At 41.5% G+C, this 24,870-nt stretch overlaps 1 protein-coding gene across 2 annotated transcripts in view; it reads left to right on the top strand.

Annotated features, from left to right (window-relative positions):
* The window catches only part of dachd (dachshund d), a 348,937-nt gene extending 335,133 nt beyond the window's left edge, over positions 1–13,804 (top strand). For both annotated transcript variants that reach the window (XM_029703673.1, XM_029703674.1), the window contains exon 11: positions 12,825–13,804. In XM_029703673.1, the coding sequence (XP_029559533.1) occupies positions 12,825–12,862 (38 nt within the window). In that variant the 3' untranslated portion in view covers positions 12,863–13,804. The remainder of the gene's footprint in view (positions 1–12,824) is intronic.
* The last annotated feature ends 11,066 nt before the right edge of the window (positions 13,805–24,870 follow it).

Here is a 24,870-nt window from a genome sequence, read left to right as displayed (position 1 = left end):
AACAACAAAAATATAAAACAATACAAGAGAGCTATAAATACATTACATCAGGTTATTACAACAAGTTAGAATAATCAATTGAAACAGTTGCACAATTCAGTAAACTCATTTAAACTGCCCTATTGGCACCAGGGAATCCAGGTGTAATTTGTTTTGTAAGGTATAACTGCGGTGCATTAATACTAAAGGCGGATAGTGGAAACAAGTGGGATCTCAAGAGTTAACCAACCCTGCGAACGGGTTTGGTGTCTTATATTTTTATATTTCAACAGGGAAGTGAGGTATGTTGGAGGCTTGTGGAGCAGAGCTTTGTAAACAAGAAGGGAGTAATGTAAAGTGTAAAGTGATCTACGGGATTTTGTGCATATTTAGAATAGAGTGAGAAGTTAAAACCAGATTCGTGCACATTTAGAGTAGAGTGAGAAGTTAAAACCAGATTGGTGCATATTTAGAATAGAGTGAGAAGTTAAAACCAGATTGGTGCACATTTAGAATAGAGTGAGACGTTAAAACCAGATTGGTGCATATTTAGAATAGAGTGAGAAGTTAACACCAGATTGGTGCACATTTAGAATAGAATGAGAAGATAAAACCAGATTTGTGCATATTTAGAATAGAGTGAGAAGTTAAAACCAGATTGGTGCATATTTAGAATAGAGTGAGAAGTTAAAACCAGATTGGTGCATATTTAGAATAGAGTGAGTGTCATGAATCCCGCTTCCTGATTCTGTTTTCTACCTGAGCTGCCTGTTTTCTGTTTTGGAGTGGTTTCCTGAGGGTTCTGAACACACCCTGTCTGGTTGCCAGGCGACGAAGCTAGGCGGGAGATCTCTTGATTAACCGCACCTGCATCTCATCAGCCATCTGCACACCTGGTCCTGATCATCACCTCTTCTCTTCATAAGCTCTGACCTGACATCCATTCCCTGCCGGATCGTTAGCAATGAACAGTATGTTGTGTCAGCGTATCAGCCTCATGTTACCAGAGTTAGTTTTGTTGTTTTGTACTTTTTGCCGGTTACTCACTCCCGTTTACTCTGTCTACAGTCATCCTCCCGGAACATTCAACCCCCTTGCCTGGTCGTCGGTGTTTTCAGTGACGTCATTGGATCTGCCTACTCACTCTCATCAACTCACCTCCGCTGCTGCTCCGTCTCCTGGATTATTCTATTTTCACCACGAGTCTGTAAATAAATACTCACCTTCATTTTACTCACCTTGTCCTGGTCTGCTTCTGGGTTCAGCTTTAGAGAATCGTGACAGAACGATCCGGCCAGAAATGAACCCAGCGGACCTGGACTCCGTTCGCCATGCCATTTCCCATCAGGAGAAGATGTTGGGACAACACAGCACGGCGCTACAGGAGATCGCGCTTTCGGTTCGGAACTTTTCTGCTAGTCTGACGAGTATCCAGGCTCAGCTCAGTTTGCCGGCGGATCATCCACCACCTACTTCACCCCTCTCACCTGTCGCTTCTGGAGATGTTCCCTTCCGTGAGCCCAAGGTTCCGACGCCAGATAAGTACGAAGGGGATTTGGGAAGATGCCGTTCGTTTCTTATGCAGTGTGGGCTAGTGTTTGATCTGCAGCCCCACTCTTTCGCCACAGACAAGGCTAGGATAGCTTTTGTTATTGAACTGCTGCGTGGAAGAGCTGTGGAGTGGGCTTCAGCCATATGGGAACGACAGGACACCTGCTTGGTGTCATACCAGGAGTTCACGGCAGAGATGAGGAAGCTTTTTGACCATCCTGTCCGAGGTAGGGACGCAGCTAAGCGTTTGTTCTCTCTTCGCCAAGGTGCTCGCAGTGTGGCAGAATTTGTTATTAAATTCAGGACATTGGCTGTGGAGAGTGGGTGGAATGAGGAATCACTACAAGCAATTTTTTATATATATATATTTATTTTACCAGGGGTTGTCGGAGCAACTCAAGGATGAGTTGATCTCCTATCCTGAGGCTAGTGACCTGGACAGTCTGGTAGCATTAGCTATTCGGGTGGATAACAGAATCCGAGAGAGAAGGAGGGAGAAGCAATGGGGCACGTCCAATCAATCAGCTACTCGGGTACCATTCGGGTCAGGAAGTGGACCGGAACGAGCCGCTCATTATTCACCTCACGGGATTAGTGGAGGGGTCCTGCTTCCAGATCCTGAACCCATGCAAGTGGGGCGGCACGGGTTAACCAAGGAGGAGCGCCAACGTAGACGTGAGACCAACAGCTGCCTCTACTGTGGTAACTCGGGACATTACATCTCCGCTTGTCCCCAGCGCCTGTTAAACTGCCCGGCTCTCTAAGTTTGGGAGGTCTTTTAGCGAGTCAGTTTCAACCTCTCAATAGTTCTGTTAGACCCCTTTTTCCTGCTACACTCATGAACAAGAATCAGAGTTTAGCGATTAACGCTTTTATCGACTCAGGTGCCGATGGCAGCTTTATAGATGCCAACTTGGTGAAACAGCTGGGGCTTTTCAAGGAGAAGTTACCGGAAGCCATTGAAGCAACCACTCTGAACGGCAGTAGTCTGGCACGTATCACTATGAGGACTGAACCGGTTAAGATGCTGTTGTCAGGGAATCATTCAGAGGTTATCTCCTTCTTCATTCTGCCTTCTCCCCATGTTCCTCTGGTTCTTGGATACCCCTGGCTGAGAGAACACAATCCCACGTTCGATTGGGTGACTGGCAAGGTAACTAGTTGGAGCACTGAATGTCATGCTACCTGCCTTAAGACGGCCTGTTCCCATTCTGTTCCCAGTCAGGTAATTTATTCTACCCCCCAGATTTGTTCCTGAAACATATCACGAATTGGGTGAAGTGTTCAGTAAGCAGAAGGCTCTGTCACTTCCTCCCCACCGACCATATGATTGTTCCATTAACCTGTTCCCTGGAGCTGCTTATCCCAAGGGACGGTTATACAGTATCTCTCGACCTGAACGGTAAGCTTTGGAGACCTACATACAGGAGTCTCTAGCTGCTGGTCTCATTCATCCCTCGTCATCACCCCTGGGGGCAGGATTCTTTTTTGTGAGTAAGAAGGATGGCTCTCTTCGACCTTGTATTGATTATCGGGGTTTGAATGATATTACGGTCAAGAACAAGTATCCCCTGCCATTGATGAGCTCAGCTTTCGACTCCTTACAGGGTGCTACGGTGTTCACTAAGCTAGATCTACGCAATGCGTATCATCTGGTCCGTATCAGAGAGGGGGACGAGTGGTTGACTGGTTTCAATACACCGATGGGTCATTTTGAGTATCTGGTGATGCCATTTGGACTGACCAATGCTCCAGCAGTGTTCCAGAGCATGGTTAATGACGTCTTGAGAGATATGATCGGTCTGTTTGTGTTCGTTTACCTGGATGACATTTTGATCTTCTCTAAGGAGCCTTCCAGCCACGTCCAGTATGTCAAGCAGGTTCTGCAGCGATTGTTGGAGAACCGCCTGTTTGTGAAGGCCGAGAAGTGACTTTCACGCCCACACTACATCCTTCCTCGGGGGGAGATTAAGATGGACCAAGAGAAGGTTAGGGCAGTTCTGGATTGGGCCCAGCCCGGTACGAGATTGCAGCTCCAGAGGTTTCTGGGGTTTGCGAATTTCTATCGTAGATTTATCCGTGACTACAGCCGTGTGGCCGCTCCATTAACTGCCCTGACTTCTAGCACCAGGACCTTCAGTTGGAATCCTGAGGCAGACCGAGCATTTCGGGATTTGAAGAGTCGATTCACCAATGCCCCGATTCTCTCTTAACCTGACGCTGCCCGGCAGTTTGTCGTAGAAGTGGACGCGTCTGATGTGGGGGTTAGCGCCATCCTGTCCCAGCGAAGCTCCACTGACGGTAAACTCCATCCCTGCGCCTTCTACTCTCGTCGTCTTTCGTCTGCAGAGAGGAATTATGATGTGGGTAACCGGGAGCTCCTCGCGGTGAAACTGGCCTTGGAGGAGTGGCGCCACTGGTTGGAGGGAGCGGAGCAACCGTTTATTGTCTGGACTGACCACAAGAATCTTGCTTATGTGCAATCGGCTAGACGTCTCAACTCGCGTCAGGCCAGGTGGGCTTTGTTTTTTGACGCTTTCATTTTTCCCTGACGTTCCAACCTGGGTCTAAGAACGGCAAGGTGGACGCCTTGTTCCGGATGTTCTCCAAGACGGAGGAGAGTGGGGCCAAGACCGAGACGATTCTTCCCCAGAACTTCGTCGTGGGAGCAGTTACGTGGAGGATTGAGGAGGAGGTTCTGGCGGCCCTTCGGACGCAGCCCGGTCCCGGTAACGGTCCACCCGGTCGGTTGTTTGTGCCTGAGTCTGTCTGTTCTGCTGTGGTCCCACGCCAGCAAGATGGATTGTCACCCTGGCGTGGCTCGGACGATGGCGTTACTACGCAGACGATTTTGGTGGCCTGCCATGGGAGAAGATACCCGGAGGTTTGTTGCTGCATGCCCAGTATGTGCACAGAATAAAGGTGCCAATCGGGCCAACTCTGGACTTCTTCACCCCCTACCTATTCCCCGGCGACCATGGTCGCATCTGGCTCTGGACTTTGTCACTGGATTGCCCTCTTCTGATGGGAACACGGTCATTCTGACTATTGTGGACAGATTCAGCAAGTTCGCCCACTTTGTGCCCATCTCCAAGCTTCCCTCTGCCTCTGAGACATCCAAGATCCTGGTTAGGGAGGTTTTCAGGGTCCACAGGTTGCCCAGTGACATAGTTTCCGACCGTGGTCCTCAGTTTACCTCTGCTATCTGGAAATCCTTCTGTTTGGCCATTGGAGCTACTGTCAGTCTCACATCTGGATTTCACCCTCAATCTAATGGTCAGGTGGAGAGAGCCAACCAGAAGATGGAATCCACGCTGCGCTGCCTTGTCTCCTCCAACCCCGCCTCTTGGGCCTCTCAGTTGCCATGGGTTGAGTATGCCCACAATACTCTCCCTACATCTGCTACTGGGATGTCTCCCTTCCAGTGCCTGTACGGTTACCAACCTCCCTTGTTTCCTGCTCAGGAGAAGGATCTCTCGGTACCCTCTGTCCAGGCCCACATTCGTCGTTGCCACCGGACCTGGCATTGGGCCAGAAAGGCTCTCAGAGTTTCTGACCGGTATCAGCTCCAGGGGAATCGTCGCCGGATTCCAGCCCCCGCTTATGCCATCGGAGATAAGGTATGGTTGGCTACACAGGATCTTCCTCTGCGGACTGAGTCGAAGAAATTGTCACCGAAGTTCATTGGTCCGTTTGTGGTGGAGAGAGTGATCAATCCTGTTGTGGTTCGACTTAAGTTGCCTAGAACGCTCAGAGTCCATCCCACCTTTCATGTCTCCTGTCTCAAGCCTGTGCACCTCAGTCCTCTGCTGCCCCCTCCGCCTCCTCCTCCTCCTCGGATGATTGGAGGTGGTCCAGTCTACACGGTGCGCCGCATCATGGATTCCAGACGGCGGGATCGGGGTTTCCAGTATCGCGTGGACTGGGAGGGGTATGGTCCTGAGGAGAGGAGTTGGATTCCTCGGCGTCAGATCCTTAATGACCTCCTTCGTGACTTCTACCGCCTCCATCCTGGCGCTCCGGGTTGTCCGCCCGGTGTTGTTCGGAGGGGGGGTACCGTCATGAATCCCGCTTCCTGAGTCTGTTTTCTACCTGAGCTACCTGTTTTCTGTTTTGGAGTGGTTTCCTGAGGGTTCTGAACACACCCTGTCTGGTTGCCAGGCGACGAAGCTAGGCAGGAGATCTCTTGATTAACCGCACCTGCATCTCATCAGCCATCTGCACACCTGGTCCTGATCATCACCTCTTCTCTTCATAAGCTCTGACCTGACATCCATTCCCTGACGGATCGTTAGCAATGAACAGTATGTTGTGTCAGCGTATCAGCCTCATGTTACCAGAGTTAGTTTTGTTGTTTTGTACTTTTTGCCGGTTACTCACTCCCGTTTACTCTGTCTACAGTCATCCTCCCGGAACATTCAACCCCCTTGCCTGGTCGTCGGTGTTTTCAGTGACGTCATTGGATCTGCCTACTCACTCTCATCAACTCACCTCCGCTGCTGCTCCGTCTCCTGGATTATTCTATTTTCACCACGAGTCTGTAAATACTCACCTTCATTTTACCCACCTTGTCCTGGTCTGCTTCTGGGTTCAGCTTTAGAGAATCATGACAGTGAGAAGTTAAAACCAGATTGGTGCATATTTAGAATAGTGAGAAGTTAACCTCTCTAGGGCCGGCGGGACGAAATCGTCCCACCTACGTAACAGCCAGTGGAATCCTGTGGCGCGTTATTCAAATACCTTAGAAATGCTATTACTTCAATTTCTCAAACATATGACTATTTTACAGCATTTTAAAGACAAGACTCTCGTTAATCTAACCACACTGTCTGATTTCAAAAAGGCTTTACAACGAAAGCAAAACATTAGATTATGTCAGCAGAGTACCCAGCCAGAAATAATCAGACACCCATTTTTTAAGCTAGCATATAATGTCACATAAACCCAGAAGACAGCTAAATGCAGCACTAACCTTTGATCTTCATCAGATGACAACCCTAGGACATTATGTTATACAATACATGCATGTTTTGTTCAATCAAGTTCATATTTATATCAAAAAACAGCTTTTTACATTAGCATGTGACGTTCAGAACTAGCATACCCCCCACAAACTTCCGCCGAATTTACTAACAATTTACTAAATTACTCACGATAAACGTTCACAAAAAGGATAACAGTTATTTTAAGAATTATAGATACAGAACTCCTCTATGCACTCGATATGTCCGATTTTAAAATAGCTTTTTGGTGAAAGCACATTTTGCAATATTCTAAGTAGATAGCCCGGCATTACAGGGATAGCTATTTAGACACCCAGCAAGTTTAGCCTTCACCAAACTCCGATTTACTATTAGAAAAGTTTGATTACCTTTGGTGTTCTTCGTCAGAATGCACTCCCAGGACTTCTACTTCAATAGCAAATGTTGGTTTGGTCCCAAATAATCCATAGTTATGTTCAAACAGCGGCGTTTTGTTCGTGCGTTCAAGACACTATCCGAATGGTAAATAAGGGTTACGAGCACGGCGCATTTCGTGACAAAAAAATTCTAAATATTCCATTACTGTACTTCGAAGCATGTCAACCGCTGTTTAAAATCAATTTTTATGCCATTTTTCTCGTAAAAAAGCGATTAATATTCCGACCGGGAATCTGCAATTAGGTAAACAGACGAAAGAAAATAAAGCATGGGGTCGACTCGGGCACGCGCCTAAGCCCATTGTCCTCTGATCAGCCACTTGTCAAAAGCGATAATGTGTTTCAGCCTGGGGCTGCCTTGATATCGTTCAGCTTTTTCCCGGGCTCTGAGAGCCTATGGGAGCCGTAGGAAGTGTCACGTTACAGCAAAGATCCTCACTCTTCAATAAACAGAGGCAAGAAGAACAACAACTTGTCAGACAGGCCACTTCCTGCATGGAATCTTCTCAGGTTTTTGCCTGCCATATGAGTTCTGTTATACTCACAAACACCATTCAAACAGTTTTAGAAACTTTAGGGTGTTTTCTATCCAAAGCCAATAATTATATGCATATTCTAGTTACTGGCCAGTAGTAGTAACCAGATTAAATCGGTACGTTTTTTTTATCCGGCCGTGTAAATACTGCCCCCTAGCCCTAACAGGTTAAAAGTTCTCAGCTGGGAGTTGATCAGGGATTCTAATACCTTGGGTAGGCAACATAACTAGGAGATTGTGGGGAATATGGTGCAATTTGGGAGCACGTCACCTCTCACTACTTCATTAGTATCTTAGATCTTTCCAAGAATGTCAATAGGGTAACGTCACGCCGAAACCCTTAAAGGACCTAATGGGAACGTTAGGACGTCCCGTTTGCTGGGAACCTCTAACTTACTTTTAGTAATATTTGGTTGTCTTTTCTGGCTTCATTTAGAGAACGTTCTCTTACTTTTTACCATAAATGGTCGTCAATGGCAGTATTCTGACCTAATAAACCACACTTTTTATTAAAGATATTCATTTTTGATGTGTAGATGGGGCATCAAAGTTACTCTTGAAGTATTTGCAGAATTTGGAAGGGAAACAGTGTGGTTTATTAGGTCAGAATACTGCCTTTGACAACCATTTATGGTAAAAAGTAAGAATGTTATCTCTCTAAATGAAGCAAGAAAGGACAACCAAATATTACTAAAAGTAAGTTAGAGGTTTTCCATACATAGGAAACCTACAAAATATATGTTTTTGATAGCAAAATACTCCAACTTGGATTGGTCAAATTTACGAATGTGTATATTTCAGACAAAACATTAATTTCAAATATATATACCATTAGATAATATTTGATCCATTTTGATGTGATTTTAATAGAATTTCACAGTTTTCTTACCACAGATGTTTTGCTACCATTGAAGCACAATGTTGCATTTTTTTCCACATTTCCATAAATTATTTCTACAAACTTCAAATTTACAATATTCATAATCAGAGGCCTATTAACCTTTCTGAGGGGTAATAAAATGCTTGGGTCTCACAGGGTTAAAAATATATTTTTGTCAAATAAGAAATAATAAGCGAACAAATCGAGCAATTTGTACCATAAGGAGGGAGGATTCTTGCTTAATGAAATGTCATTCAGTCAGTGGAGAGATGTGAAAAGGGCAGCTGTCCCAGAAAAGGAAAACCAAATGTTATAAATTCACCAAAAATATTCACTTATGGATAGAGAACATTTATAGCCCCCCATGTGTTGCAAAATTAGTATATTTAGCAGCCTTAATTTGAAATTATAAGCATTAAGATTGACATTGAACAGCTCTTTATAGTTTAATTGTTAAATGGATTCTTAACTTTTCAAACTTCCTTATTTTTTGCATTACAATTTTCTTTGTGTGTGATCAAAGAAATAGTAATTGCCATGTACCAACTATTGCAATGGTAGATTGACAGTGTCATAGACAATAAACATACATGTTTTCTCTAATGTTCAGATACAATTTGGCCATGCAGCAGATGCCTTTCTCACTGTAGCTATGAAGCGTCATTTCTTCGGCTCAATGCCAGTGATCATGGCCTTAAAGAATAGACATAGGAGAAGGTTGAGTTAACACGGAACAATGTGTGCTTTTGTTCAATTAGAGAAGCATTTGTCTGCCACCCATGTCTCCTCTGCTCTCCCCTCCTCTGTCACCAGCCTAGTAAACCGTAATTACCCTCAAATGACAAAATTATGTTGATAAATTACACAAGCAAAGAAAACGCGTGAAAAAACACCCAAGCCTATCACACGCATAAAAGCCAAGAGAAATGTATGTTATATTTTCAACACACAACTCAGGCTAGGGCAAGAGAGAGCGAGAAAACAAATTAACGAGAGCATAATTTTTAAGATAGAAATAATTAGTTATTTGTCTTTTGTCACACTTCTCTAATTCTGCGATATTAACACAGTCTGTGTTTATTAATTGCTTTTGCAGTGTTTTTGAATCAGTTCCAAGAGGCAGTTCTGGCTGTTGTAGCAGCTACCAGACAGCCATGCTACTGGGACTGCAACTCTCGCCTGAATATCTTCCCCAGTATCTCTTCTCTGGTTCCAACCTGTTTGCCCTTCGATGTGTTGGGCAAGTTAACATGACCCTGCACCGAGAGATAGTTGTTTGTTGCGAGATTAAACATCAAAACAGTTAATGTACAATAAAAATTAAATGAGTGAATGTCAGTGAAACAAAAAAATTAAAAAAGTCCTTTAATTGTCTTCATAAAATATTTGCATGAGCTACATTTGCATAATGTAAATGTATTAATTAATCTTTCAAAAGGAATTTTATGCTGAGAGAAGCCCAAAAAGCATTGTTTTATTCAACATCTAATGAAATATTTATCCCCTTTAATGAACTTTTCATCTTGATTTCATTATACAAATGGCTAAAGTTTTTACATATTTTAATGAGTCTTTCTTTCATCAATATTTCTCACTCAAAAATGTAAATCAGTATGTTTCAACATTTGCAGTAATATTGCAAACTTGAGGCGGTGTAAGTTGATTAAAACAGAACAAACATGTAAGGAGTTCCATCAATTTGTTTGCCCAAATTGAAAATGGTCTCTAAAATTTCCAAGAGAACCTTGTGTCAAAAATACATTTCTTAATTCTCTCCTGATCTTTTTTATTTTCCCTGAGCAATGTGATGTTTTGCACACTACAATGCCTGATGTGTTACTTCACAACTTATCAAAAGTGATAATCAGCCACACTTTCACCTCCCCATACCATTCTCACAATTCCCTATAAACAGCTGTGACAGTGAAGCCGATCAGACAGAAAGGCAGAGAAAGGTGGCATGCATAGCATTTCATCCACCATGGATGTGTCTATACTCTCCTCCCCATCCAACCCCCTCCAACCACCACCACCTTCCTCTCTTCCCTTTATTTTTAGCCCTTTGCATTCACACTGTAATGGCTTTTACACACAACTCTGCAGTGTTGCTTGAATAGAGGCGGCCAGAGTGCAATGCCTTGGAGACCCACGGCAGTGTCGGATAATTAGCCCCTGTGTTTGTCTTTCCCCTCCACCTCCCCACAACAAGCCTTTGTTCTTTTTCCACCCAGCTTTTCATACACATACATACAGTACACTGATGCATCGACGACAGAAGGCTAGGTATTTAGGTGCACGGTGCAGTGATGGATGCTGTCCTATCATTAAATGTTGTATCATTGGTTGCGAGGTTTAGGAAATTAGTGAGCGAGAACATGTACTCATCTAAATGTTTATGGAGGAAGGTTTCATCATATTCTATTGCATTTTCCGTATAGAATCGAGAGGCTCCTCTGATTCATATATGGCTCAAAATATTGCCAGTGTGCCATGGGCCTTAAGAGACCAAAGGTTAAATGGTCCAATAGTGAGATTACAGAAGATCAATGAATGTGAGTCTCTTCAAGGCCTATAACAACGTACCATTTTCTACTAGATGTCACTCTGTGTCTCGGACCTCACATTGTGTCATATCTGACTGCCAGGCAGCAACACATTGCTCTCCTCAAGCTGTCGCTGCTTTAAGTCTTTCGGTGTGCTTTTCCCTTCTAAATTTAATTATTTAGGTTCACTGCCAGAGAGAAGAAAGGGCTGCTTAAAGCACAGTAATGCAGCGCAGAGGAAATACGGGGTAATAAATGTCAAACATGCTCCTGAGCTGCGCCTAACAGATGCTTTTACCAGCTCCGCGTCAGAGGCAGTGCCGCTCGCTCAGGCGTACCACTCAGAGACGAGTGTTCTTTGAAAATGGACAAAGCTCGTTAGGCTGCAGGTGTCTGGAGATAGCATCAGAGAAGAATGGCTCTGCCTTTTTCAATAAACACTTTTTATTGAATATCTGAAACATACAATATACTTGCAGTGAAGCCACTCAACAACTACATCATACTAGTCATCCAACAGACTCCCATTCAGAGCGACACAGAAGCATCCAGGGTCAATGCCCTGCTCAAGGGCACGTTGACGGATCTCCCACAAGGCCCAAAAACGTGAACCCGAACCCTCCATGATCCCCTACACAGTTCCCCAATAGCTGTCTCTCAACCCCCCCAAGAAGAAAAAAAAAATACAATTAATTCCATTCCCCACCCCCAAGAATGCACCAACAACCAATAGAATGAACTAAAGAGAAAAAAGACAGAAGAAAAACAGCAAACAACAATGCATTTAAAAAAAAAAATAAACACAATAAAAAATGTACAAATATTAAACAAAGGACATCAAGGAGAACTAAAAGCATAACAGCAATGCCAACTGTATATGTTTGTGTGCATGTCTGGCACTATTACATGTATGTGTGTGTACTTGTATGCGTTTATTTGAATGAGAGTGTGTGTATATGCATGTGTACAAACACCTGCACTGCATCAGCCTCAGGCAAACCGACATTAGTTGTAAAAACACTGCCCCTCAGTGTCATTCAAATGTACTTTTTTTATTATGTATTATTTTAACTTTATTTTTGACTTTTATCTTTGACCATCATTCTCTCTCGCACTGCAACTCCACTCCCACTTGTCTCCAATTCCACATCCCAAACATCAGCTTCCCTCAGCCCATCCCATCTATCTCTGCTGGCCACCCACTTTGGGTTTTTACGCAACACATATCTTTCAATAAACATTCCTTCCGTACAGGAAGTGTCATGTGTAAAGCTCTTCTTGAGTGCAATATTATGTTCAAACAAGGGTGTCAGGTGAGATGTCTTAAACACATCTGACGTGCACTTGTGCAGGTAGACAGCGTTGGATAACGCAGTCCCTTGTACGATTTGCCTTTTGTCGAAGATTAAATATGTAGACAGTTGTATCGGCCTGGTTTTATTTCACTATTTCAATGCAAAGACAGACAAATACTGGCATAAGGAGTCTCTTCAACTGCTGCTGCTCGATTCCACAGTTTAATCCAACAGATCATGCAAATCATTCAAGCAACAATTATAGACTTGACTTTGTAGGATAAACAATATTAATATATGTTGTTAAATCTACAATTGTGAGTGATGATATGCTTGAGTAACTTAGATTTTCCAGCAAATAGAGACATTGGAAGAGTATTGGATAAAAGTAGGCCTATTCCATGTGTATTGGAAGATCTCCGATCAGATTTTCTGATGTTTTCCAGATTTTGTCAAATCAGAATCCACTTCTTCAAACATTTAATGTAACATTATTATTCAGTTAGGTTATTGTGGGAAAGGATCACGCACGCTAGCAACCACACTGGTTGTGTTTTTGTCGACTATCAGCATGGCCAGTACGCTATTGGCTAATCCCTCTCTACTGTGTCCTTTCTTTCAGATGGAAGACTGTTCTTGAAAACCACAGTGATGTACTGATAAGAAGATGATGAGCTAAAGAAGAAAAACAATCTGATGAATATTCTCAAGAGCCCAGGTGGATTTCGTAGCAGAAACAGGTCACACTGCGTGTACTGTAGCAGTTCGATGGAAGTGTGTTTGGCCAAACACCGGAAACGGGTTGTGTCTGAATGTAGAAACTCTTTTTCTCACAGATATCAACATTACATAGTCGCTAAAGCAGGTTTTGATGCATTGAGGTTGGTTGTTTAAAAAAATTAAATAATTGCACAGTAAAAATGTACCAAGGGGTACACTGTTGGTAATATCGCAAAGAAATTCACAGCACTGAAGATTTTTTATACTGTATTTCAACCAGCGACAAAGCTTTGAACATGATCAGACTCAGAGGTTGTGTTTTGTATTTCAAGTTTAATTCCGAGATGTAAAAAAAATATATAAAGCTTGGAAAGAACCTCTGTGATTTTTTTAATTTATCCGTATGTTGATCAAAAGAGACGACTGAGATTTGATTTGAATGTTTTCTAAATTAGAAGAAAATACAATAAAGTTTCCTTTTTACCATTGTTGTATATACCAGAACTGATGATAATGACACTATAACTCACTCTATCAAAAGCTGAGTGGATTAATATGGTATGTGTATATAAAGTTAAGAGGTGGTATTGTGTATGCAGTAGATCAATTAGGACGACAATACCGACATTCATATGAATTTATAGTTTGTTTTTGTTTCATTTCTGAGCCATCATTCTTTCAAATAGCTGCCATTTTGGTGAAAAAGCATGCAGGCATGTAAATGTTTGTCCTGGAATTATGATATTTAATAAATCCTATATTGTGCTGAACAAATACCTAGGGTTGATTCACTTAAGCCCAACTGATTTTGAAAATGTACACCTCGAACATTTTGCTTTTAAATAAATTACAACTTTTGCTGTCAATGGTAACCCTTTGCAACAGTTAGTATGGCTTTTTATTGAAACACTTGGGGCCACTTTCCCAGACACAGATTAACCGTAGTCCTGGACTAAAAAGCATTCTCAATGGAGAATCTCCATTTAAAATGAAAGTCCTTTTTAGTCCAGGATAAGGTTTCATCTTTTGTTCCTAATGTGTGGCTGTTCATTTGTTACATGGACTGGTGATAATCGCATATTAACACTAGTTAATGAATCTCCTCATTTAAGACAATTTATTCAGGAGTCAAATGAACAGTTTAATTCCAAAACACTATATACAGTGCCTTCTGAAATTTTTCAGAACCTTTGACTTTTTCCAAGTTTTTTTTAGGTTACAGCCTTATTCTAAAAATGATTAAATTGTTTTTACCTCATCAATCTACACACAATAGCCCATAATGACAAAGCAAAAATTGGTTTTTAAAAATGTTTTCTAACACTGAAATATTACATTTACATAAGTATTCAGAACCTTTACTCAGTACTTTGTTGAAGCACCTTTGGCAGCGATTACAGACTCAAGTATTCTTGGGTATGACGCTACAAGCTTGGTAAACCTGTATTTGGAGAGTTTCTCCCATTCTTCTCTGCAGATCCTCTCAAGCTCTGTCAGGTTGGATGGGGAGCATTGCTGCACAGCTATTTTCAGGTCTCTCCAGAAATGTTCGATCAGGTTCAAGTCCGGGCTCTGGCTGGACCACTTAAGGCCATTCAGAGACTTGTCCTGAAGCCACTCCTGCTTTGTCTTGGCTGTGTGCTTCGGGTCGTTGTCCTGTTGGAAGGTGAACCTTCACCCCAGTCTGAGGTCCTGAGCGCTCTGGAGCAGGTTTTCATTTCTCTGTACTTCATCTTTGCCTCGATCCTGACTAGTCTCCCAGTCCCTGCCGCTGAAAAATATCCCCACAGCATGATGCTGCCTCCACCATGCTTCACCGTAGGGATGGTGCCAGGTTTTCTCCAGAAGTGACGCTTGGCATTCAGCCCAAAGAGTTCAATCTTGGTTTCATTAGACCAGAGAATGCTGTTTCTCATGGTCTGAGAGTCTTTAGGTGTCTTTTGGCAAACTCCAAGTGGGCTTTCATGTTCCTATTACTGAGGAGTGGCTTCTGTTTTGGTCACTCTACCATAAAGGCCTGATTAGTGGAGTGCTGCAGAGATGGTTGGCCTTCTGGAAGGTTCTCCTATCTCCACAGAGGAACTCTAGAGCTCTGTCAGAGTGATCATTGGGTTCTTGTTCACCTCCCTGACCAAGACCCTTCTCCCCCGATTGCTCAGTTTGGCCGGGCGGCCAGCTCTAATGAGAGTCTTGGTGGTTCCAAACTTCTTCCATATAAGAATGATGGAGGCCACCATGTTCTTGGGGACCTTCAATGCTGCAGAAATGTTTGGGTACCCTTCACCAGATCTGTGCCTCAACACAATCCTGTCTCGGAGCTCTACGGACAATTTCTTTGACCTCGTGGCTTGGTTTCTGCTCTGACATGCACTGTCAACTGTGGGACCTTATATAGACAGTTGTGTGCCTTTCCAAATCATGTCCAATCATGATTTGGAAAGGCACCACAAGTGGAGTCCAATCAAGTTGTAGAAACATCAAGGATGATCAATGGAAACAGGATGCAAATGAACTAAATTTTGAGTCTCATAACAAAGGGTCTGAATACTTATGTAAATAAGATATTTCTGCTATGTATTTTTAATTAATTTGCACAAATTCCTAAAAACCTGTTTTCACTATGTCATAATTGGGTATTGTGTGTAGATTGCTAAGGATTTTCATTTATTTTAATCAATTGTAGAATAAGGTAGTAACGTATCAAAATGTGGAAAAGGTCAAGGGGTCTGAATATTTTCAGAAGGCACTGTATATATAATTTTTCAGAAATGTTTGTAAATGAACTTTTATTGTTTAAAGAAATTATGAAGAGATTGGTGTGTTTATTCACTATCTAATCATGGCATGGGGTTGTTCAATGACAGACATGTATTTGTTTAAAATCTATCACGTGATGGTTTCATTTCAGAGGGTCAAATAATCATGTATTTTTTGCCAAAATGCTATATATCCGCCTCACTGAGAGAAATAACTAGTACTGCTAGGTTTTACACAGTTAAATGTAAGAAATAACTACTTTCTTTGGTAAATAGTTGTATAAATGATACATTTGTGAGATCAATCTGTATGTAATACATTTACATTTAACATTTTTGTCATTTAGCAAATTCTCTAATACAGAGCGGCTTACTGTTCATTTTAAGATAGCTCGGTGTGACAACCACATATCACAGTCAAATATGCAGGATATGAACATCCCATTCCAGCTAAACAATGGATATATAGCGTTTTGAACACAAAACAAATATTCATACACATCTAAAATCTATGAATAAAAAAATCTGAGAACAGTAACATTTTACACACACATGAAGGTACCCATAAGCAATCATTTCTGATGAAAAAACACAAATGTGGGTATAGCGTTTGGGAAATATACAGACAATGCAGCAGGTAGAAAGAATGACTAGGAATCAACTAGCCAACCTTCTCAGTTGTAGAATATTTGTTTAAAAACTCAAGCAAATTGCATTGCATAACATCAGTGGCTGATGGATATAGGATTAAATAGTATATTAGCTTGTCTTAAAGTTCCCTTACAAATCAACAATGTATGTTAATGCCATCCTGATGCAGCAAAAATAAGGCATTTTACTTTATGGAAAGATGTGCTTCATTTGTATTCAAAAGGAAGGTTGAATAGTTTCCCACACCGGCTGAGTCAACTATACAGTATGTATGAGTTCATTCCTGAGACAGGAATTGTCTGTCATATACTGTAAAAGAAACAGGCTATGTGTTTGGAAAAATGTAAGGGAAAGAGTGTCCCATGTTCACACTTTGGCCTAGATTCAATCAGATCAAGTGTTATTGGACGATGGCAAACACCTGCATAGCTGATGTTTTGGCAGTGTCGGAGGTGTGACTGGGTTGGAGCTGTCAAATCGGTGAGCAGCTGCTCTTGGTCATTGTCATGAAGCCACACCTTTTCCACTCGTGTTAGAAGTTCAGAACGAGAAAGTGTAGGCTGTATATAAATAATAACACTCTAATATAAAATCATTAAATTAAATAATGAGGATTTCTGTCAGCCAATCGAGATGTAGATTACATCACATTCCAGTGTTTGAACTTGTAAACAAGGCTGCATGGGATTTCTATTAATGCGACTCCGTGCAGCCAATGGCAATGTCCGATTTAGGTTTAATGCCAGGAGCCTCTTGTGGATTTGACAGCTCTAACGCAGTTCCAACACTGACAAAACAACTGCTATGCGGATGTCAGCTGAATTGGATCTGATTGAATAGCGCCCTTTGTTTTTTTATTTTAAAAGTTTGTTGCGATGGAGTTTGTAGGTTTGTTGTTGACTTGTCGTGAATAACTTACATAGCACCTCTTCATTGTACTTCAACTTTAAATAAATGTCAAATGTTGATGATAACCAATGTGAGTTAATTATGTTCCCAAAGACTGGACCTGATTCAATTAAACCTGCACAGTAGATACAGTACCATTTTAGTTTTCATTTGTACAAAATCAAAATACAGGCAGAACCTGCACCAAAACAGAAGAAGTAGATTTGTTGAGAGACTCACAATATGTTTCTGCATGGACTATTAATATTATATTTCCATCATGAAAATCAAGCCCTTTAATCAACAATATGTTATTGTTAAAAGTGTAAGGCTATATACTCACCACTGGAGCAATAGAGAACAGTGCAGTGGTCATGAAAGCTAATGATTAAGGTTATTTGTTACAGGTGTATACAAAAAAATATACTGGGCAGCTATGCATTTAATTATCACCACTCCTTCACAACTAATTATAGTCATAATTATATATGTATGTGTCTGGTCTTTTACATTTAAATATTTCCTTTTAACTTAAATGTGGTACATTTACACAACTCTAAGGACAAACATGTAAACAGATCATCTAAATGGCTCATATTTCAGATATCTAAGCACATTTTCAACTGATTGAGTGCAATAAACAAATTCACAGTCACTTGTTCACTTCACCAAATCACTCTTTCAATTTGGATACATATTCAATCTAAGTATCTGCTTTTCGAAATGCAATAGTCACTTTACCTTTGATATGATTTTCTTGTTCTTAACAATACAATTAACTACTCAAAATGTATAACTACTGAACAAAAAGTATGTATCGCCTAGTTAACAGAGTATATAGTTTGATAACTGCTGAGCACTGTACAATTCTATATTTTTACCTCTTAAATGTATCTATTTTCCATCAATTTATGTTGGAAGAACAAACAAATCATATATGGATGTGGCTGTAAATACTACATCATCATTCTCCGTCAGCCAGTGTACTTCAGTAGAACAAAGTGGAGTCACTACATGCTACCATTTGGAATGATAGTGTAGTGTTCAATGCACTGCTGAAATAGATTAGATTCCTGGGTTGTGTGCAAAAATATATCCCACTCATTATCTGAATTCCTTTGCTAGACTGTAAACTGATGAATTTCAAGCAGAGAGACAAGCGATACAGTTTTTATTGTAGGAGTTTTTATTTTTTATTTCACCTTTATTTAACCAGGTAGGCCAGTTGAGAACAAGTTCTCATTTACAACTGAGACCTGACCAAGATAAAGCAATGCAGTTCGACACATACAACAACACAGAGTTACACATGGAATAAACAAACATACAGTCAATAACACAATAGAAAAAGTCTATATACAGAGTGTGCAAATGAGGTAAGATAAGGGAGGTAAGGCAATAAATAGGCCATAGTGGAAAAATAATTATAATTTAGCAATTAAGCACCTGAGTGACAGATGTGCAGAAGATGAATGTGCAAATAGAGATACTGGGGTGCAAAGGAGCAAAAAATACATATTTTTACATTTACATTTTTAGTCATTTAGCAGACGCTCTTATCCAGAGCGACTTACAGTAGTGAATGCATACATTTCCTACATTTTTTTTATCTTTTTTTTTTTTTTTTCATACTGGTCCCCCGTGGGAATCGAACCCACAACCCTGGCGTTGCAAACACCATGCTCTACAAACATGGTAAATAACAGTATGGGGATGCGATAGTTGGATGGGCTATTTACAGATGGGCTATGTACAGGTGCAGTGATCTGTGAGCTGCTCTGACAGCTGGTGCTTAAAGTTGACAAGTTACGCAGAAAAGATGATCTTGTACAATGTTGCCTAGGGCAGAATTAGCATTTTTACAGTAGCCAACTGCTTTATAATACCCCTATTTCTGATAATTTTGTCCTAAGTATGTACTGTAGGATAATGAAACTGTAAGACTGATATATTTCTCAACACGCTCACAACCTGCCATTGGACACAAATAATAAAATAAAATAAAATGCATGGCAAGTTATAGTCAAATACTGTATGGAAAATGTAATTTACCATCTACTATTCTTTCTATCCAGCTCTTCAAAAATAAGTTTAGAAATGTTTATCTTGAATACAATGCTGTTGGATTAAATGACTGTTAAAATTACTAAATGGTGACCCCATCATTATCTGATGTGTTGGTGCTTGCCTACGGAGCTGTGAGGGGAACGGCACCTCCATACCTTCAGGCTCTGATCAGGCCTTACACCCAAACAAGGGCACTGCGTTCATCCACCTCTGGCCTGCTGGCCTGCTGGCCCCCCTACCTCTGAGGAAGCACGGTTCCCGCTCAGCCCAGTCCAAACTGTTCGCTGCTCTGGCACCCCAATGGTGGAACAAGCTTCCTCACGACGCCAGGACAGCGGAGTCAATCACCACCTTCCGGAGACACCTGAAACCCCACCTCTTTAAGGAATACCTGGGATAGGATAAAGTAATCCTCCTAACCCCCCCCCCTTAAAAGATTTAGATGCACTATTTTAAAGTAGTTGTTCCATTGGATATCATAAGGTGAATGCACCAATTTGTAAGTCGCTCTGGATAAGAGCGTCTGCTAAATGACTTAAATGTAAATGTAAACAAAATGTTAGCATTGTATTTCATGGAAAACTTTTTTGCATAATAGCTCAGGGGTGAAAGATGTGAAATCCCAATGAATGCACAATCAAAGGTTCTAATCATAAATTGGAGGCATTCCAAGTGTCATGAGTTTAGAGTTTTGAAAATATACCACCTCCTGAGTGGCGCAGCAGCCTAAGGCACTGCATCTCAGTGCTAGAGGTGTCACTACAGACTGGGCTGTATCACAACTGGCCCTGATTGGGAGTCGCATAGGGCGCAGCTTCGCGGGTAGGCCGTCATTGTAAATAAGAATATGTTCTTAACTGACTTGCCTAGTTAATTAAATAAAAAAAATATTCAAAAAAACTACATCTGAAAAATATGCCAGTGATAAAAAAAATAAAAAAAAACACCTATGGAGGTGTCAAATTTAGTTTTGAGGTTCCATATATAGAATGTACGGTAATTGTACACTGTAACAAGATTAATGAGTGTATTGTTCTCAGTAAAGGAACATGTATGAGTATTGCAATTATGAGAATGTCTTGTAAAAGTACACTACATGGCCAAAAGTATCTGGAAACCTGCTCGTCGAATATCTCATTCCAAAATCACGGACATCAATATGAAGTTGGTCCTTCCTTTGCTGCTATAACAGCCTCCACTTTCCTGTGAAGGCTTTCCACTAGATGTTGGAACATTGCTGCAGAGACTTGCTTCCATTCAGCCACAGGAGCATTAGTGAGGTCGGGCACTGATGTTGGGCGACTAGGCCTGGCTCGCAGTCGGCGTTCCAATTCATCCCAAAGGTGTTCGATGCCGTTATCCAATGCATAGACTATATGATATAGACAGATAGACTACTGCACATTACGCACGACTTCAAAATATAAAAGCCCATAGATGTAGCTAGCTACACTATATGGCATCTTGAGTAAATAAATTAAACAAGCTCCAGTAGGCTAATCTTTTTGAGTGTGAACTGTATTACTGTACCGTATTGTATTATACTGTATTATATTGGCTGGAATTACGCACCTCGTTCAAACCATGATAAAGCTGGGGGAACATGCGATTCTGGTGCAGCACATACGGTCTACAAAGTTACAAGCATAGGTTAGCGAATTAGATTTTTGTTTTGAAATATAATAGGGCCTATTTGTATAATTAGTAAGCTGACGCATACATACAGTACCTTTCATAAGATGGCTTTCACTTCTCTTCACGAAGGTTGAATGGTTATGGGTCTAAATAAATCACTGCTAAGCCAACCGCCATCACGCGTTCGCTGTATTTAACGTTCAGCAAACAAGAGCTTGCGTCCCTCTTCAAATAGTCTATTGGTATAAGAAATGGCAACAACAAAACATTTTCAGCAAGCTATTCTAGTATAGCTTTTCCTGCATGGGGCTCCAGTGATAGTTTTTAATTAAGGAGTGAGACCAGCGGAAAACAGGTGCGTGCATATTGCGCAAGAGACAGGATATAAGTTAGAAGCTTATTATGCATAACACATCATTCATTAGCTAAATTTAAGGCTAATACTGCATTGAATGTATTACCTGAAAGAGGTAGGCTACAATATCTTGAGCAGATTATCTATTTTGCTATCTATTGCATCTTAGCCGCTCTGTCACTGCTCATCCATATATTTTATACTTATATATTCTCATCCCATTCCTTTACTAGATTGTGTGTATTAGGTTTTGTTGTGGTTTTTGTTAGATATTACCTGTTAGATACTGCTACACTGTCGGTTCTAGAAGCTTAAGCATTTTGCTACGCTCGCAATAAGTATCTGCTAACCATGTGTATGTGACCAATAACATTTTATTTTATTTAGCTATGAAACCCTGACCTGTTCACCAGACTGCTACCGATCCTGTTATCTCTCTCTCTCTCTCTCCCTCTCATATCACCCATACCACTACTATTTGGAATAATACTAATAACAACTAAGTTACTGTTTACTGTGCAGATGTTATTATTCAGTGTCCCTCAGGCTATGGCTTGCAAATACTTATTTGGCTGCAAGAGGAGCCATTGCTCCTTCGCCATTGCTCCTTCGCCATTGCTCCTTTTCCTCTGGCTTTAATAAATTAAAATTTGGAATAAATGTATTAGTTTCTGTGAATAATGAATCTCTTGGGGAGGAATATTTATCACAGTAAAGGAGAAAGTGCATCTCTGTCTCTACCTCCCCTGTCGTGCACGCAGCCATCATATTGCTTAGGAAGGAGATGCGTTCTGTCTCCTAGAGCTGAACGTACTTTGGTGTGAAAAGTGCAAATCAACCCAGAACAACAGCAAAGGATCTTGTGAAGATGCTGGAGGAAACAGGTACAAAATATCTATATCCACAGTAAAACGAGTCCTATATCAACATAACCTGAAAGGCCGCTCAGCAGGTTTACAACTGCACATGGGGACAAAGATCGTACTTTTTGAAGAAATGTCCTCTGGTCTGATGAAACAAAAATATAACTGTTTGGCCATAATGATTATTGTCATGTTTGGAGGAAAAAGGGGAGGCTTGCAAGCCAAAGAACACCATCCCAACCGTGACGCACAGGGGGTGGCAGCATCATGTTGTGTGGGTGCTTTGCTGCAGGAGGGACTGGTGCACTTCACAAAATAGATGGCATAGATGTGGATATATTGAAGCAACATCTCAAGACATCAGTCAGGAAGTTAAAGCTTGGTCGCAAATGGGTCTTCCAATGGACAATGACCACAAGCATACTTCCAAAGTTGTGGCAAAATGGCTTAAGGACAACAAAGTCAAGGTATTGGAGTGGCCATCACAATGCCCTGACCTCAATCCTATAGAACATTTGTGGGCAGAACTGAAAAGCGTGTGCGAGCAAGGAGGCCGACAAACCTGACTCAGTTACACCAGCTCTGTCAGGAGGAATGGGCCAGAATTCACCCAACTTATTTTGGGAAGCTTGTCGAAGGCTACCCGAAACATTTGACCCATGTTAAACCATTTAAAGGCAATGCTACCAAATACTAATTGATTGTATGTAAACTTCTGACACACTGGGAATGTGATGAAAGAAACAGAAGCTGAAATAAATCATTCTCTCTACTATTATTCTTACATTTCACATTCTTAAAATAAAGTGGTGATCCTAACTGACCTAAGACAGGGAATTTTACTAGGATTAAATGTCAGGAATTGTGAAAAACTGAGTTTAAATGTATTTGGCTAAGGTGTATGTAAACTTCCGACTTCAACTGTATGGTTAGTAGTGCAATGGTTGGGGAGAAAGCCAATTTGACATTTACTTATTACATTTTTTTCTTGAAGGTTTGAATTCTTGAATTAAAAATGCTACAGAAAACCTTTCCCAAGTTGCTGTTTACACAAATTCTCCTGTAATTATTGGGGTCTGATTTGTCTCCACTTTCTTAACAACATCAAGGGACAGGACATCATAATCTTACTGGAAACATGATGTTGTGGAGACATAGATACTCAGTGTCCCGCAGGATATAGAGAAAGTTTATTACCATCAATCAAACCTAAAAATGTTTAAAGGGGGCCGGGACTCAGGTGGAATCATAATTTGGCATAAGCAGGACTTAGCACTGAAAGAAATTTAAAAAAGTACTAACCACATTTGGCTAAAACTTATTTTGTACATAATGTTTCTGCAACCGTATCTTATGGCAGAAAAGAGCTTCTGGATATCAGGACAGCGATCACTCACCTCGGATTAGACAAAGATTTTTTCAACAACAAGCAAGACTCACATGATATTCTCCAAACGCCCGGCAGGGCCGACATCCCAGTTATTCTCAAGAGGAAGCAACGCAGGTACAGAGGACGAAGAGCCGGATGCCTCGTCAGGACCCGCAGAAGGCGAGTAGGAAAGCTGCCGTTACCATCAATATTACTTGCCAACGTGCAATCACTGGACAATAAATTAGACGAGGTACGATCACAAATATCCTACCAATGGGACATCAAGGGGGGGGGGGGGGTCTGTGCATATTTGTAAACAACAGCTGGTGCACGAAATCTAAGGAAGTCTCTAGATTTTGCTCGCCTGAAGTAGAGTATATTGTGATAAATTACAGGCCACACTACTTGCCTAGAGAGTTCTCAGCTATACTTTTCGTGGCTGTTTAATTACCACCACAAACATATGCTGGCACTAAGACCGCACTCAGTCAGCTGTACAAGGAAATAAGCAAACAGGAAACCACTCACTCAGAGGCGGCACTCCTAGTGGCCGGAGACTATAATGCAGGGAAACTTAAATCAGTTCTACCAAATCTCTATCAACATGTTAAATGTGCAACCAGAGGGAAAAATATTCTAGATCACCTGTACTCCACACACAGAGACACATACAAAGCTCTCCCTCGCCCTCCATTTGGTAAATCTGACCACAACTCTATCCTCCTGATTCCTGCTTACAAGCAAAAATTAAAGCAGGAAGCACCAGTGACTCGGTCTATAAAAAAGTGGTCAGATGAAGCAGATGCTAAACTACAGGACTGTTTTGCTATCACAGGCTGGAATATGTTCCGGGAATCTTCCGATGACATTGAGGAAAACACCACATCAGTCACTGGCTTTATCAATAAGTGCATCGAGGACGTCGTCCCCACAGTGACTGTACGTACATACCCCAACCAGAAGCCATGGATTACAGGCAACATTCGCACTGAGCTAAAGGGCAACACTGAGACATGCATGAGAGCATCAGCTGTTCCGGATGACTGTGTGATCACGCTCTCCGTAGCCGACGTGAGTAAGACCTTTAAACAGGTCAACATACATAAGGCTGTGGGGCCAGACGGATTACCAGGACGTGTGCTCCGGGCATGTGCTGACCAACTGGCAGGTGTCTTCACTGACATTTTCAACATGTCCCTGATTGAGTCTGTAATAACAACATGTTTCAAGCCGACCACCATAGTCCCTGTGCCCAAGAACACAAAGGCAACCTGCCTAAATGACTATAGACGCGTAGCACTCACATCCATAGCCATGAAGTGCTTTGAAAGGCTAGTAATGGCTCACATCAGCACCATTAT

The sequence above is a fragment of the Salmo trutta genome, chromosome 20 (assembly GCF_901001165.1).
Source record: "Salmo trutta chromosome 20, fSalTru1.1, whole genome shotgun sequence".
Classification (NCBI taxonomy): domain Eukaryota; kingdom Metazoa; phylum Chordata; class Actinopteri; order Salmoniformes; family Salmonidae; genus Salmo; species Salmo trutta.
The sequence above is the reverse complement of the archived record's forward strand: the minus strand, read 5'-3'. Positions and strand labels throughout refer to the sequence as shown.